The sequence below is a fragment of the Diabrotica undecimpunctata genome, chromosome 9, assembly GCF_040954645.1.
Source record: "Diabrotica undecimpunctata isolate CICGRU chromosome 9, icDiaUnde3, whole genome shotgun sequence".
In the NCBI taxonomy this organism is placed as follows: Eukaryota; Metazoa; Arthropoda; class Insecta; order Coleoptera; family Chrysomelidae; genus Diabrotica; species Diabrotica undecimpunctata.
This window is the reverse complement of record NC_092811.1, coordinates 131,928,863-131,942,373: the sequence shown is the minus strand read 5'-3', so window position 1 is coordinate 131,942,373 and position 13,511 is coordinate 131,928,863. Positions and strand designations below refer to the sequence as shown.

General features: G+C 34.8%; 1 protein-coding gene across 5 annotated transcripts in view; it reads right to left on the bottom strand.

The window, feature by feature from the left end:
• LOC140451479 (synaptotagmin 1-like) overlaps nt 1–13,511 on the bottom strand; it is a 132,337-nt gene that overhangs the window by 97,916 nt on the left and 20,910 nt on the right. For 3 of the 5 annotated variants that reach the window (XM_072545301.1, XM_072545305.1, XM_072545303.1), the window contains exon 2: nt 1,352–1,605. In XM_072545301.1, the coding sequence (XP_072401402.1) occupies nt 1,352–1,601 (250 nt within the window). In that variant the 5' untranslated portion in view covers nt 1,602–1,605. Of the gene's footprint in view, nt 1–1,351; nt 1,606–4,645; nt 4,860–13,511 lie in introns of those variants that run through there. The other 2 variants (XM_072545302.1, XM_072545306.1) reach the window with 2 other exon arrangements.

The following is a 13,511-nucleotide window of genomic DNA, read 5'->3' as shown; positions in this document are numbered from 1 at the left end:
TAAGCCTATATAATTTTAAGTTTGTATCTTGGGTTTAATTTAAAAATAAGATAAATGACTCTGGTACATATACTTTTTATTGTGATTATGTTTGGTACCCATTTTTTATGGATTAAAAAACCCACTCCTCCAACAGATGAATCTTCGTTTCCTCTGAAATGGAACATATTTCCAGACTTAAGTATTATCTGATCTTCTTTTCGACGCCTAACTTCACTTATACCGATTATATCCCATTTTATGTGTTGTAGTTCATTCTCCAGTTCTATCATTGATGCTTCTGTTGATAAAGTTTGTACATTGTAGGCACATATATGCATTTGTCGTTTATTTTGGTGGCCTGATCTCTTCCGGTGATTCTTAGCACCCTCTGCTCCAACACTATTCTGACCGCCACCTTGGTCAGGGAAATTGGAACCGCCGGGGACTGAGGGCCGTACACTTGATATATCCATCATGAGGGGAAATTTGGCCTTGAAACGCCGCGCTGGCCAAGCGTGTTGGCGAGTTTTAGAGTTGTAGTAGAAGGAAATATAGTGACCCGTCTGCCTTCGGAAACCTAATCACCATTCGGGGTCGAAAGAAACAAGAGTTAGCCAAGAGAGGCTGATAGGAAAGATTAAAGACATTTCACTCAAGACAAGTTGAAAAAGAGTAAAATGTGAAGGCCCTTATGATCCGCCAGGTGCGGTTCATAAGCGTATGAGTATTTATTCACTTTGTGTTCCCGCTCATACCTCGAGGTGTTGACTATATTATAGTCAATACTATATACTATTCACTATAATATAGTGAATAACAGGATACTAGAATGTAAACATAGTAGACACAACATCAAATGACTATTTGAAGGAGGCATAAGGTAATTTTGGACTAGCTGGAGGAATAACAAGGTGACTAGCTTCTCCAGTTTGTTATTAACACTGAACGCAGTATAATGAATGCAATGTTCAAACATCCTTTGCGAAAAAGAGGTATTGTTTTTTATTTGAGATTTTTAAGTCCACTGGTTTTAATTTTTTTGTAACAGATTTTTTAGTTAACTTCTGCATTCTTGCTAAATATAGACATATAATAGAAATAGACTGAGCGCCGCCGAAAGAGAAAACTGACGCAAAGCAGCCCTACATCTCTTACTAATGAGCGGGGTTTGTTGCCCACATGACCTTCTTATGTCTATGGTGCTAAATAAATCATCAAAATATATTACAATTAAAACAGACCAACTATAATATTTCAAATAAATCTATTGCGCTCTGATTTCTAAATAAACTTCTAAAGAGGTAGTTGTCTAGTACCGCATATTATCCTTTAATCACATTAAAACAACATCGACAACAACCAACGATACCTGTTTCTGGATGTGGGGTCGTGCGACCATGAGATGGATGAAATTTTTTGTTACCAAAAATATGTTTTTCCAAAAGATCCCCACCTGTAGTCTCTATCTGGGTGGTCACCTCGGGAGTGGTATCCGTCGGTTGACTTTTGAAGGAAATCGTCGGCGTCACGACGCTGACACCCTCGGAAGGCTCCGTCATTTTGGCCGGCTCCGGTGGAGCGTCCCGTTTGAATAGTTTTAGCGGCGTCAAGGAAGGCATGATTCTGGAAGAGAAAATTTTACATTATTAATTAATTAATATGTACTGGTAATTGATCACAACTGAAAAATTGAAAATAGAATAGTATATTTGACGTTTCGACTTCCAGATCCGAAATCATTTTTAAAATTCAAAAAATTATGTTTAACATTTCGAAGATATATTATTTTAGTTTGATTGCATTCATATAGAACGTGACGTGATGGGATGGTCTATAGACATTAGTGAAGTTCTGGAATTACTTAAAAGGTATTAGTTAATTAAACATCCATACACCTATTTGATAATTTTCTATTTTACAATGACACAGTGGTTGTACCTAATGCATCACGCAAAGAGATGCTCTCACTGTCGCATGAGAATCATTTTGTAATTACTAAAACTCAAAATCGTATGAAGCATATTTTATATTGGCCTCAAATAAATACTCATATTGACAATTTTATTAAGAAATGTTAGGCATGTGAAAAATTTTGCAACAAAAATATAAAAGAACCATTGATTTTAAGAGATTTTGCTAAGCTTCCTTAAAAAGCGGTTTTTAGATTACAGTTAGTAGTAAGTTTTACTTTGTTTTAAAAAGTAGTCCGTAAGTACTTTATGGACTTCTTTTTAAAATAGCTGGAGTTAATTCCGGTAATGGATAAAACTGCTGAAACAGTTAAGTAGTGAAATATTTTAAACTAGTAGTCTCTCGGGTTGGAATCACTTTAGAGGATAATATACCTTATGGTTCACTAATGTGTAGAAATTTTGCAAATGAGTGGAATTTGAAATTTTGCTTTTCCAACCCATGAAACCCTCGGTCAAATGGGCTGGCAGAAAGAGTAGTACAAACATCTAAAAATATGTTATGAAAATGTAAAGATTTTAACATTGCATTATAAGAATACAGAAACACGCCAGTATCAGAAACATATAAATGACATATAACAGATAAAATTGACCGCAGCTGGCCTTGTATAGGAATATTATAGAAAAGCTTTCTCCAATTACACATCGTACTATAATCGCAAGTTTTAGTGCTGGTGATTTAAATCAAGTTTACTTAGGAAATAGTTTACATTTTTAGTTTTTATTAATTTGAATTTAATAGATATAATTACCTCATTATCATAATTAGTAACATAAAGCAAACTATTTTATTACAGTTTAGAAATCGACAAAAAATTGGGAATATACTTCAATGAATTGTGGCAAGAAACATATATAGAACAAAAAAAAAAAGAAAATATTAGACATACTAATAAATCAAAAGAAAACCTTAAGGCAAGGAAATAAGCTTAAAATGAGTTTATTGTCGTTTCAATTTCCACTTCGGCAATCGTTATCAAAATAAAACTGTTATTAAATTAGACAAATTTTGTTTTTTGTTACTTGGTGAAAACTTCTTCTAATAATTTAATTTTATCTGACTCATTTATATTTACAATTCAGACATACATTATACATTTTAGAGCAGACGACTTTAAAATGATTGCGAGTTGCGTTTCTGGGGCGACTTTATTGTAAGATAGTTAATTCGATTACATGAAATCAACTTTAACATGAGAATATCGATCAGAAAAAATTATAGCACGTAATTTGTCTTTTAAAAGAGAACCACATGCCATGATGACAGTAAAACTCTCCTGTTAGTGATTCCATAGTAAATCATGAGGAAAAAACCAGGAAAAAAACCTCATAAATCTATCTCAATATTTAGGCCCAGCTAATGGCTAAAAAGCGGATTTATTCAAGAAGATCAAAGGCGTTTTATGAGTACATAAAAATGGACGTTCTCATTCTATTAGCCTTTGCTTTGATCTTCAACAAATTCAGCCACTACCGAAAAGTGTTCTGTACTAAGGTTGTTTAGCGATGGTTATGTTTCTCAAAATAAAAATAATATTGTCCTGAGAATACAGATTCATTTTTTAAAAACACAAATCATCAATCCAGAAGATTTGATTGTATTTCTCTGTATGCAGACATAGTTTTTTACCCGCTGACTGTGTTTTTGGAAGAGTAGAAAAGTTGGAGACCATTGGATTATAAACGAAGCTGAGGAAGGCCCCAAATGAGATGGGCAGATGATATCCAGAAGCACGTGGGCTCTAGATGGATGATTATAGCGACAGACAGAGAAGAATGGAAAAGGATTGGGGAGGCCCATGTGCAAAGATGGACCAAAGAAGGCTAATTAGATAGATAGATAGATAGATAGAAAATACCCATAATTTTAATTAAACAGGAATACCATGACATCTACAGTGGTATAGGCAAGATAAAATTACTAGGAGAAGATTGGCCACTACTTGATACTAAGAAACTACAAGTGAATACTATCAGGATATCCAATCAATGAGTAAACTGAAGAGAATTGAAATTCGCTACGGGACACAAGAAGAAATTAAATACCTCCGAGAAAAGGGAAAAGATTGTGTTGTTACTGGAAGAACTACCACTTCATTTTGTGTTAACCAAAGAAAAGACCAACGATGTTGACAAACTTTTGAAAAAATTGTTTGGAGAGGACTGGTGTACTTCAGATCCACACCTTAGTTAGTACAAGAGTTTGATTTGTAATGAACCTACTTCAGCAGCTGCTGGTGAGGAGCAGGAAGAAATGTGTCACTGTTTCTTTACTTTGTTGCTTTAGTACTGTTTTTACATGTAAATCAGCTTATGTGCACAACATTTTACATGCAAAACAACTTATTTCCACTGAGTTTGTGCAAAAGGTCTTATTGCCAAAACGAAATCAACTTTTTAAACTGTTTTCTAGCTACCCTAACTGAAATGAGTATTTTAATCGCATTTTTGGAACACGAAACATATCTTCCGCCCAAAAAACAGATTGTATAGATTTATATATGTAAGTTATGCATGCAACACAAACCAAAAAGAAGCCAGTTATAGAAATTGCTGTAGATTCGTATCGTATATTCGAAAAATTTGCAACTTCAATAGATAGCTTGCTGTCTTTTCCTTATATACACAGGACACTTATCAATTTTTTGCTGCTTCTAACAGCAAACTGTATTTTCGTTTTTTTTACTCACCCAATTATACAAAATCCAATAATTTAAGCATGCATCACAAATATAACACTTTACACACACTTCCGAAACACACACGATCAACCTTATTATCAATGAACGCGTATATTCGTTGCTATCGATATGCAATATGAATTATTTTTGCTACTAAATTACAAAACAATAGGTTTAATGTTCAGCGGCTATGACTTTTCAGAATAAACTATTATTTAACGATATAATCGTTTCTATAAATAATAATGAACCGACACGCATATCATAAGTTGGTTCTAGAGGAAGTCAGGATAATATCGAGGAGAATGGATATTGATATAGTTGCGATACCGCGACAAAGACAGGTTGGTTTCACTGAGATTATTTTAGAGTGGGTTTTAAACGTGAACGTATTTTTTACTATATGTTTGCGTATTACGTAATCCGTTCTTTAAAAATATTCTTAATCCGTTACTGGCTTATTTCAATTTACGGACAAAATAGTAAGAGATTTCAATACAATTTTTAAAATATTTAAATTTAGTTTACTTTTATTTATTCTTTGTGCGCAGCGTCGAATAAAGAGCAGGGCAAGCTGCACCGGGGCGCCAAATTTTGAGGGGCGCCGATATAAAAATATACTATATTTTTGAATTCATTATTTTTTTAGATTTTATAACTTACAATTACAATTTGGAATGTAAGGGATAGTGATGCGCAATACATAGCCTCTCCTATTCAAATGTCAACCTCACCTGCCCGTGAGATGATCTAGATCATGATCATCCGGTACATTCTGCTAGATAACAAACGATACTCTGGCATCCGAGTGATTGCCGGTATAAGCAATCTCCCACTTACTGATCAACAGCTTCGGGTGGAAGAGTTGGTAAGTGGAAGGGCACCTTCTTGTCCTAGAAATGGAAAATCGTTTCTAAAGGCGGACGAACCAGACATGGTCAACAGCGCGGCGTGGAGATGCATAAGTCAACGGGAAACCAATGCATTAAAGGCTCATAGAGCACCCCTTGTTAATCATCATAACTAACAATACAACCAAACACTCTACTAATCATGAAACTCGGAAAACAAGATCCAACAGAGGAGGAAACTCACAAGACTGCAAGGCTTCCACGGTCGTCAACATACGAAAACCTTGCAAAGTAGCGACTTGGAATGTTAGAAGTCTACATCAAGCTGGAAAAGTCCATCATGCCATTAAAGAAATGGAAAGGCTGAATATAGATATTTAAGAAATCAGCGATGTCCAATGGCCCGACTCAGGAAAGATAAAGATCCACAATAAAACAATATATTATTCAGGAAGTCAAGACTTTTCACACAGATATGGTGTCGGGATAATATTAAACAAAAACATTGATGAAGCTGTAATAAATTTCACTCCATACTCCAACAGAATTATACTCTTACAATTAAACCAGAACAAACCCAAAATAAAGATCCTACAAGTTTATGCTCCAACTGCGGACAAACCAGAGAGCGATATTGAAACTTTCTACGAAGATCTAGACAACATTTTAAAATCCATTAAAACGCAAGATGTAACAATTATAATGGGAGACTTTAACGCAAAAGTTGAGGAAAAAAAAGTAGAAGAATGTACAGGAGGATATGGTCTGGGCAACAGAAACGAAAGGGGTTGACAGGCTTATCGAATTTTGCCAAAACAATAATTTTGTTATACAATACATTATTCAAAATGCCAAAGAGAAGACTATATACCTGGAAGTAACCAGCAGATCAAGAAAAGAGAATTTTAAGAAACCAAATAGACTACGTATTAGTTAGACAAAGATACAGGAACGCAATTATATTCGCAAAAACCTATCCAAGTGCCGACATAGAATCAGATCACAACCCAGTAGTGACCAAAATAAGGCTCAAAATGAAAATAATAAAACGAAGATCAACAAATACAAAAATCGATACAAGTAAATTAAGGAACCCACACATAAGGCAACGCCTGGCAGATGAAATCAACAACGGATTAATGAATGTTAAAGAACAAATGCTACAAAATACTGAGTCGAATAAAAAATTGTTATTAATAAAGACAGAAATAGATAAAAGTCAAAAAGAAATTCTAATACCAACCAGATATAAAAAGAAGCAATGGATGACGGAAGAAATTTTGGATTTAATGGAAGAAAGACGTCAATATAAAAACAAAGATAATCAGATATAAAAAAAAAATACAGAATTAAGAAAGCGAAAGAACAATGGTTAAAAGAACAATGCACAGAAATAGAAGAATGCTAGAAAAGACATGATAGTTTTAACACGCATAAAAAAATTAAAGAATCAACTCACAATAGAACCAGAAAACCGGGAATACTGAAAGATGCAAATGGGAAACTTGTGTTGAATACTAACGACAAATTAAAGAGATGGACATAATACATCAATGAACTGTTCAAAGACAATAGAACAGAACAGATGAAGATATAAGTATAGGAGGATATGGTTTTAAATATATTAAAAGAGATAATTAAAATGGCATTAAAAAAACAGCGAAAATGGTAAAGCAGTAGGTCCAGATCAAATCCCTATAGAAACCTTAAAATGCATAAATGATGAAACCTTAGACACTATAATAGACTTATTTAACTCATTATACATAACAGGACACATACCAAAACAATGGTTACTCTCCACCTTTTCTGCTATCCCTAAATAAACACACGCTAAATATTGCAGTGAATATAGAACAATATCACTAATAAGTCACATTCCTGAAATTATTCAGGAATAATTCCAATTATTCCTGAAAATAATACAGGGTCGTATAAATAAAAAACTGGAAGAAGGAATAGATGATAGTCAGTTTGGGTTCAGAAACGGACTAGGAACCAGAGAAGCGTTATTTATTTTTAATGTGTTAGCTCAAAGATGCATGGATATGAATGTTGATGTGCATGTTTGTTATGTTGATTTTGAAAAAGCATGTGACAAAGTAAGACATGAAAAATTAGTCCAAATTATAAAGATAAAAAACATAGACCATAGGGACTTACAAATAATAACAAACCTCTACTGGAATCAACGATAAATCATCAAATCGTCAATGGATCAAATCGTAATAAATAACGAACCCAGTCCAGAAATTGAAATCAGGAGAGGAGTTAGGCAGGGATGTATTATGTCCCCATTACTATTTATTGTATATAGTAAAGCCATTTTTGAAGAAGCATTACTATTTCAAAGTGAAGGAATAATAATTAACGGAAGATCTATTAACAACATAAGATATGCAGATGATACCGTGATTATGGCAAGCTCTGCTGAACAACTCCAATTGCTGCTAAACAAAACAAACAGTTTCTGTAAAAAATATGGACTAAAAATGAATATAAAACAGACCAAATACATGATAATAACAAAGAAAACAAACATACCAACAAACATACATTTGGGAAATGTACCGATAGAAAGGGTTGATAAATACAAATATCTAGGGACCTGGATTTCAGACAATAATGATCAAACAACCGAAATAAGAGCCAAGATAGAAATAGCAAGAAATGCTTTGGTAAAAATAAAAACTCTCTGCAACAAAGACCTTAGATTAGAACTGCATTAGATGCTACGTGTTTTCGTTACTGCAATATGGACTTGAAAGCTGGACATTAAAGCAAGACCACATAAATAAGGTATAGTCCTTTAAAGTGTGGTGTTACAGGAGGATGCTTAGAATAGCATTGACGCAGAAGAAAACTAACACGGAAGTATTGCGAGAAATAGAAGAGACAAAGAATACGAAATAATAAACACAATAAAAATAAGAAAGTTACAATATCTGGGACACGTAATGAGGGGACAGCGATATGAACTGCTAAAGTTGATAATACAGGGATAAGAAAAAGAAGGAGTATAGGAAGAAGGAGAGTGTCATGGTTAAAGAATTTAAGGGACTGGTTTAAATGCAGTTCTATAGAACTCTTTAGAGCAGCAATAGATAGAGTAAAGATAGTGATGATGATTTCCAACCTCCGATCGGGAGACGGCACTTAAAAAAGAAGAAGAAATTACAATTGATCATTGTTCATGAGATATTTTTTTTATTACACCAACAAGTGTTGGGTACTTGTATTAAGCATTGCATTATGGTGTAAGAAAATTAATAAGCAGTTTTATTCTAACCTAAATTGGTATAGTTATCATTTTAAGAACTATAGTTTTATTCAGTAATGTGTCTATGGGTACTAACATTCTTACAGTAATATTTAAACCTAATACAGGTATATTAAGTTTGCACAATACTCTGCTTTTACGCTAACTATTTTTACTTCACTAGCTCAAAGAGTGCTGTCCTTTAGGTCTAGAGCCTTCTTTCTATATCTGTGTTGGATAGCCTCGAGGAGTTAGATGGCTTCCATATTCACATGTTGAGGTAGACGTTGTTTATGTCTGCTGGCACATATCGCAGTCGCAAATATTAGTTCTACTGTCTCCAGCTTCAGATCTCGGTAGATGCAGCTGTTTTTTATATACCATGGAGCATCAACGCTGGTCCTTAATACCCTATTCTAAAACCTTCATCCTCCGATGTATTCGGAGATTCATGATGGTTCTCTTTGGAGGAGGAACGAAGATTTTTGGCTCCCATCCTCTTGCTCGTGGAGTTGCTTCCTTAACTTCTACTCAGCAAGAAACTCATTGGAGGCTCTGTTGTCAGCAAGGTGCCATCGGCAGTGTAGAATACTAGAATACTTTAACAGTTCGACTTTCTTACGTGAATCGTATATTTATTTATCTTGCATGAATTATTCTAAGCACGGTGGATGCCTTGAATCTCACAGAGATGCCGGCCTTTCAAGCATCAGCGTATAGCCAAGTTCACACTCCTCGAGGTATAGGAACGTCGGCAGAATGTTGACTCTTCGACTGCCCCTGTATTGCGGAGTAATTGTAAGTCCCTTTGGACCTTTTATTTACTCCCGCAATCACACTCGATGTCAAAGGGCTCACTCTGTATCGCCACCTCTATTGAAATAATTTGAAGTCCCGTAGGGTCTTTTATTTATTTCTATCGAATGGTTTGGCGAAGAAGTGCTACTTCAGCTCGACCACCGATTGAGGAGTACTTCTAAGTCCACCTGGGCTTTTATTTACTCCTAACCGTCGGTGGTATAGTGGAACGCTGTGTTAGTTTGACACGATCCGAAATAGTTTTAAGACGACCTGTCGTTTCCCAATTTCAAGGATCGATGTCTCTTTGGCCAGGGAGAGATCTCTCCGAGCTGTTAACTGGCTTTTGCGAGGTAATTAGAAGTCCGTTGCCAGACTTTTCTGTACCTCGACAATAGATAGTCTAACAGTCAAAAAACGCCGGTTCCCACACTTCTTATTGTCTTGAATAATATCGTAGCAGCAAGGCTTCGTGTCTATTCAAACATTAAAGAGCTTTTGGAACCTTCTTCAAAGCAAAGTCTTCTTAGTTCGACGAAATGTTCACTCAGGTATTAAATAAAATGCAAAAAGTGGCAGAAAAAGGCTACTCAGCCAACTATGTCTTGACAAGTGTCAAGATGTAGACTGACTTGATGCCGATCGGAAGATGCGCTACCTTTTTATGCGTTTCTTGGTTGCATCTCCGCAGTGACCTTCCGTCAGAAGGCCAATACAAACGTAGTTAATAAAACTCTTTGCTATTGGTCGGCCAGAGTGACAACCTTCGCTGTGATTGGTCCACTCTGGCGACAACCTCTCTATTACTTTGTTTACTGTTTGTTTACAATTTTATGTTAAGTTCTTCTCTCTTCTTTTTAATTAATAAATTAATTAATTAACTTAACAACACAGTCCCTTATCTAAATGTAACCCCAGATATTTTGCAGAATCTCCAACAGGGACATGTTACCTATCCTAATAGGCTGAAACCTTTCTCTTTTACAGATGTAGTTGATATGCAATGATTTTATATCATTAATTTTAATTCTCCATATTTTTATCCAATGATTGGTTTTATTCAATAAGCTCTGCAGTTTTCTTGCAGCTTCTTCACGGTCTTCTCTAATTAATTGGATAGCTTCGAATTGGATCGTTAGCCAAAGTGCCTACCATATTTTTTTGCTTCTTCTTCTTCTTCCTTCTTTTATATAGGCTTTAAAGCCTGTTTCTTTTTCAACATTAGCCTCCTAAATTGTTTAAATTATTGCACCATTTTTTTTTGGTCTGCCAATACTTCTTCGTCCATTTGGTGACTTATCCCGTGCTGTTCGTACTATCCTATCCTCTGCCATTCTACTAAGGTGTTCTGTTCGTTCCACTTCTGTTTCCGTTTTGCCACCCATCCATTTATGTCTTCTATATTGCATGCTCTTCTTATGTTTTCGCTTCTCTCCCTATCCAACAGATTTTTCCCTGATATTCGTCGAAGTATTTTTGTCTTAGCCGCGCCGTGTATGTTAATATAGGTCTAATTGCTGCTTTATAGATTCTTGTTTTTGTGTCTTGTCTTAGGTGTTTGGTCTTCCAGATTATGTCATTAAGAGACCCCGCTGCTTTATTTCCTTTTAAGCTTTGTTGTCGTACTTCTTCTTCAACATCTCCGTAACTAGTTATATCTATTCCCAGATATCTAAACCTTGCTTCCTGCTTTATTATTTTCCCATTAATTTTGATTTTACATCATAGTGGGTATTTAGATATTGTTATACATTTAGTTTTTTCTCCTGATATTATCATATTGTATTTCTTTCTGCTGTTGTATTGAAGATATGTGTTAATCTTTGGAGCTCGTCTTCTGTCTCGGCGGTTAATGCGGCGTCGTCTGCTAACATAATATTTGGATTTCTTTATTCCCCATTCTGTAACAATGACCTTTACGTAATGCTTGTATTATTTTGTCCATTATTATATTAAAAAGAAGTGGGCTTAACGAGTCTCCCTGTCTGACTCCTTTATTGTACTCGATGGCCTTTTCTGTGATTTTTCTTAGTATAAATACAGCGTCTACGCAGGATCTTCCGGATCTGAATCCTTGTTGTTTATCTGATAAAGTTGTTAGCTTATTAATTTTGTTAGTTAGGATGTTTGTGGAAAGCTTAAGTGCGGTTTTCATTAGATTTTTACCTCTATAATTGTTAGGGTCTTGTTTATCTCCTTTCTTGAACATTGGTATCATTATGCTGTTTCTCCATGCATCTGGTATCTTGCAGTGCAATATTAGTTATAATTTCTCCGTGTTTTAGAAGCTCTTCGGTCTGGTCCTGGCGATTTTCTATTTTTAAGTGAATTTATGGCTATCTCTACTTCCTGAAAACTGATTTCGTGTCTTAATTCAGCTACGTTATTGTGTTGATTATTATTTTCCTTAACGGTTCCGTCAAGTAGCTTTCCCCTTCGTTTGCTGGTATGTTATTGTATTTCTTCAATTCTGCCATTTCTTTCCGTTGGTTTCTTATGAATATCCATATTTGTTTTTGTGTATCGTAGAAGTCGTATTAGTCCAATATTTTTGTAAACTGTTCCCAGTGTTCATTTTTTGCTCTTCTTACCAACTGTTTTGTTTCATTTCGTATTCTTCTATAGGTGTCTCGGAATTCTGGAGTATTTGATGTTTTGTACTTCGTGTAGGCCTCTCGTTTCTCTTTACATTTCTCTTTTATTTCTTTTCTGAAACATGGTGTATTGTTGTTGTTTTTTTTGTTCAGTATGACTTTGCGTTTTCTTAGAGCTTCTGTTGCTGCTTCTTCAATCCTGTTTTCAATTTTCTCCCAGCTCGCGTTTATATCTTCGATGTCGTCTATTTGTTTCAGCTGTATCTTCTGTGCTAGCCTCCTTTGGTATATTTCTCTTGTAGAGTCGTTCTACAGTGATTCTACATTGAATTTTTCCTTGGTGATTTCGTGTAGAAAATGTTTTGGTGTTATTCTCATTCTTATTTTTGCTAGTACTAGTTTGTGTTCACTCCCTGCGTCTGCTTTGGGTTTAAAGTTCGGATATCTAGAATCTGCTTTGGATGGATTTTTCTATTAGTGACTATAAAATCAATCATAGATTTGTGCCCCCTGGAGTTTTCAAATGTATATTTATACTGGAGCTTATGGTCGAAAAATGTATTATTGATTCTCAGTTCGTTAAAAGCACAGAGATTATCCATGAGTTCTTCATTTGCGTTGACATGGTTTTCATTAAATCTTTGTTTTACTTCTGAAACTATTTCATTTCCGATTCGTGCATTAAAGTCACCCATAAAAATTAAGGGTTCCTTCTGAGGTACTTCATCCAGGATGAAATACAGTTATTTCTTTCTTCTTTCTTTACTCCACTGTATGCTAGAAAATATTGGTTATAGTCTGTTTGGCCTTTACCTTTCTTCTTGGTTTCTTGGATTGCACAAATGTCTATGTTTTTATTTATTAGTTCTTCTATTATATCTTGGTCTTTGTTGTTGAACGAAGAAATGTTTCATGTTGCTAATCTAGTATAATCTTAGAGATGTAGTGTATGGTGAAACTTCATTTGGCGATTCACCTGGATTTGCTATCGATATTACTTCCGCAAATTTACAGTAATTCGGCACATGCTTAAATCTGAATGATGCATTTATTAAGTGAAGAATTTTTACTGTAGCTTTTTTTGGAAGCTCTTTTAATATTGCTCCATCAGCAAGATCCATCTGCCATAAATCATCTTTTAATGATTGTTCGTCTACGAGGCTTATGCAATTCGACGATTAATTGTTGTTTTTCTTTAGACATTATTACGGGCTTTAACTGACTTAAGACGATTGTCTAGATCCCATGAACGAATGTTATCTACTACGCCCTGTAATGTAGGTTCCATTTGATTTATTCTCTTTTTAATCTTATTTATTATTCAAAATATTCAATTAATAGTTTTGCAATTTTCATTACATAGTTTTCACTAT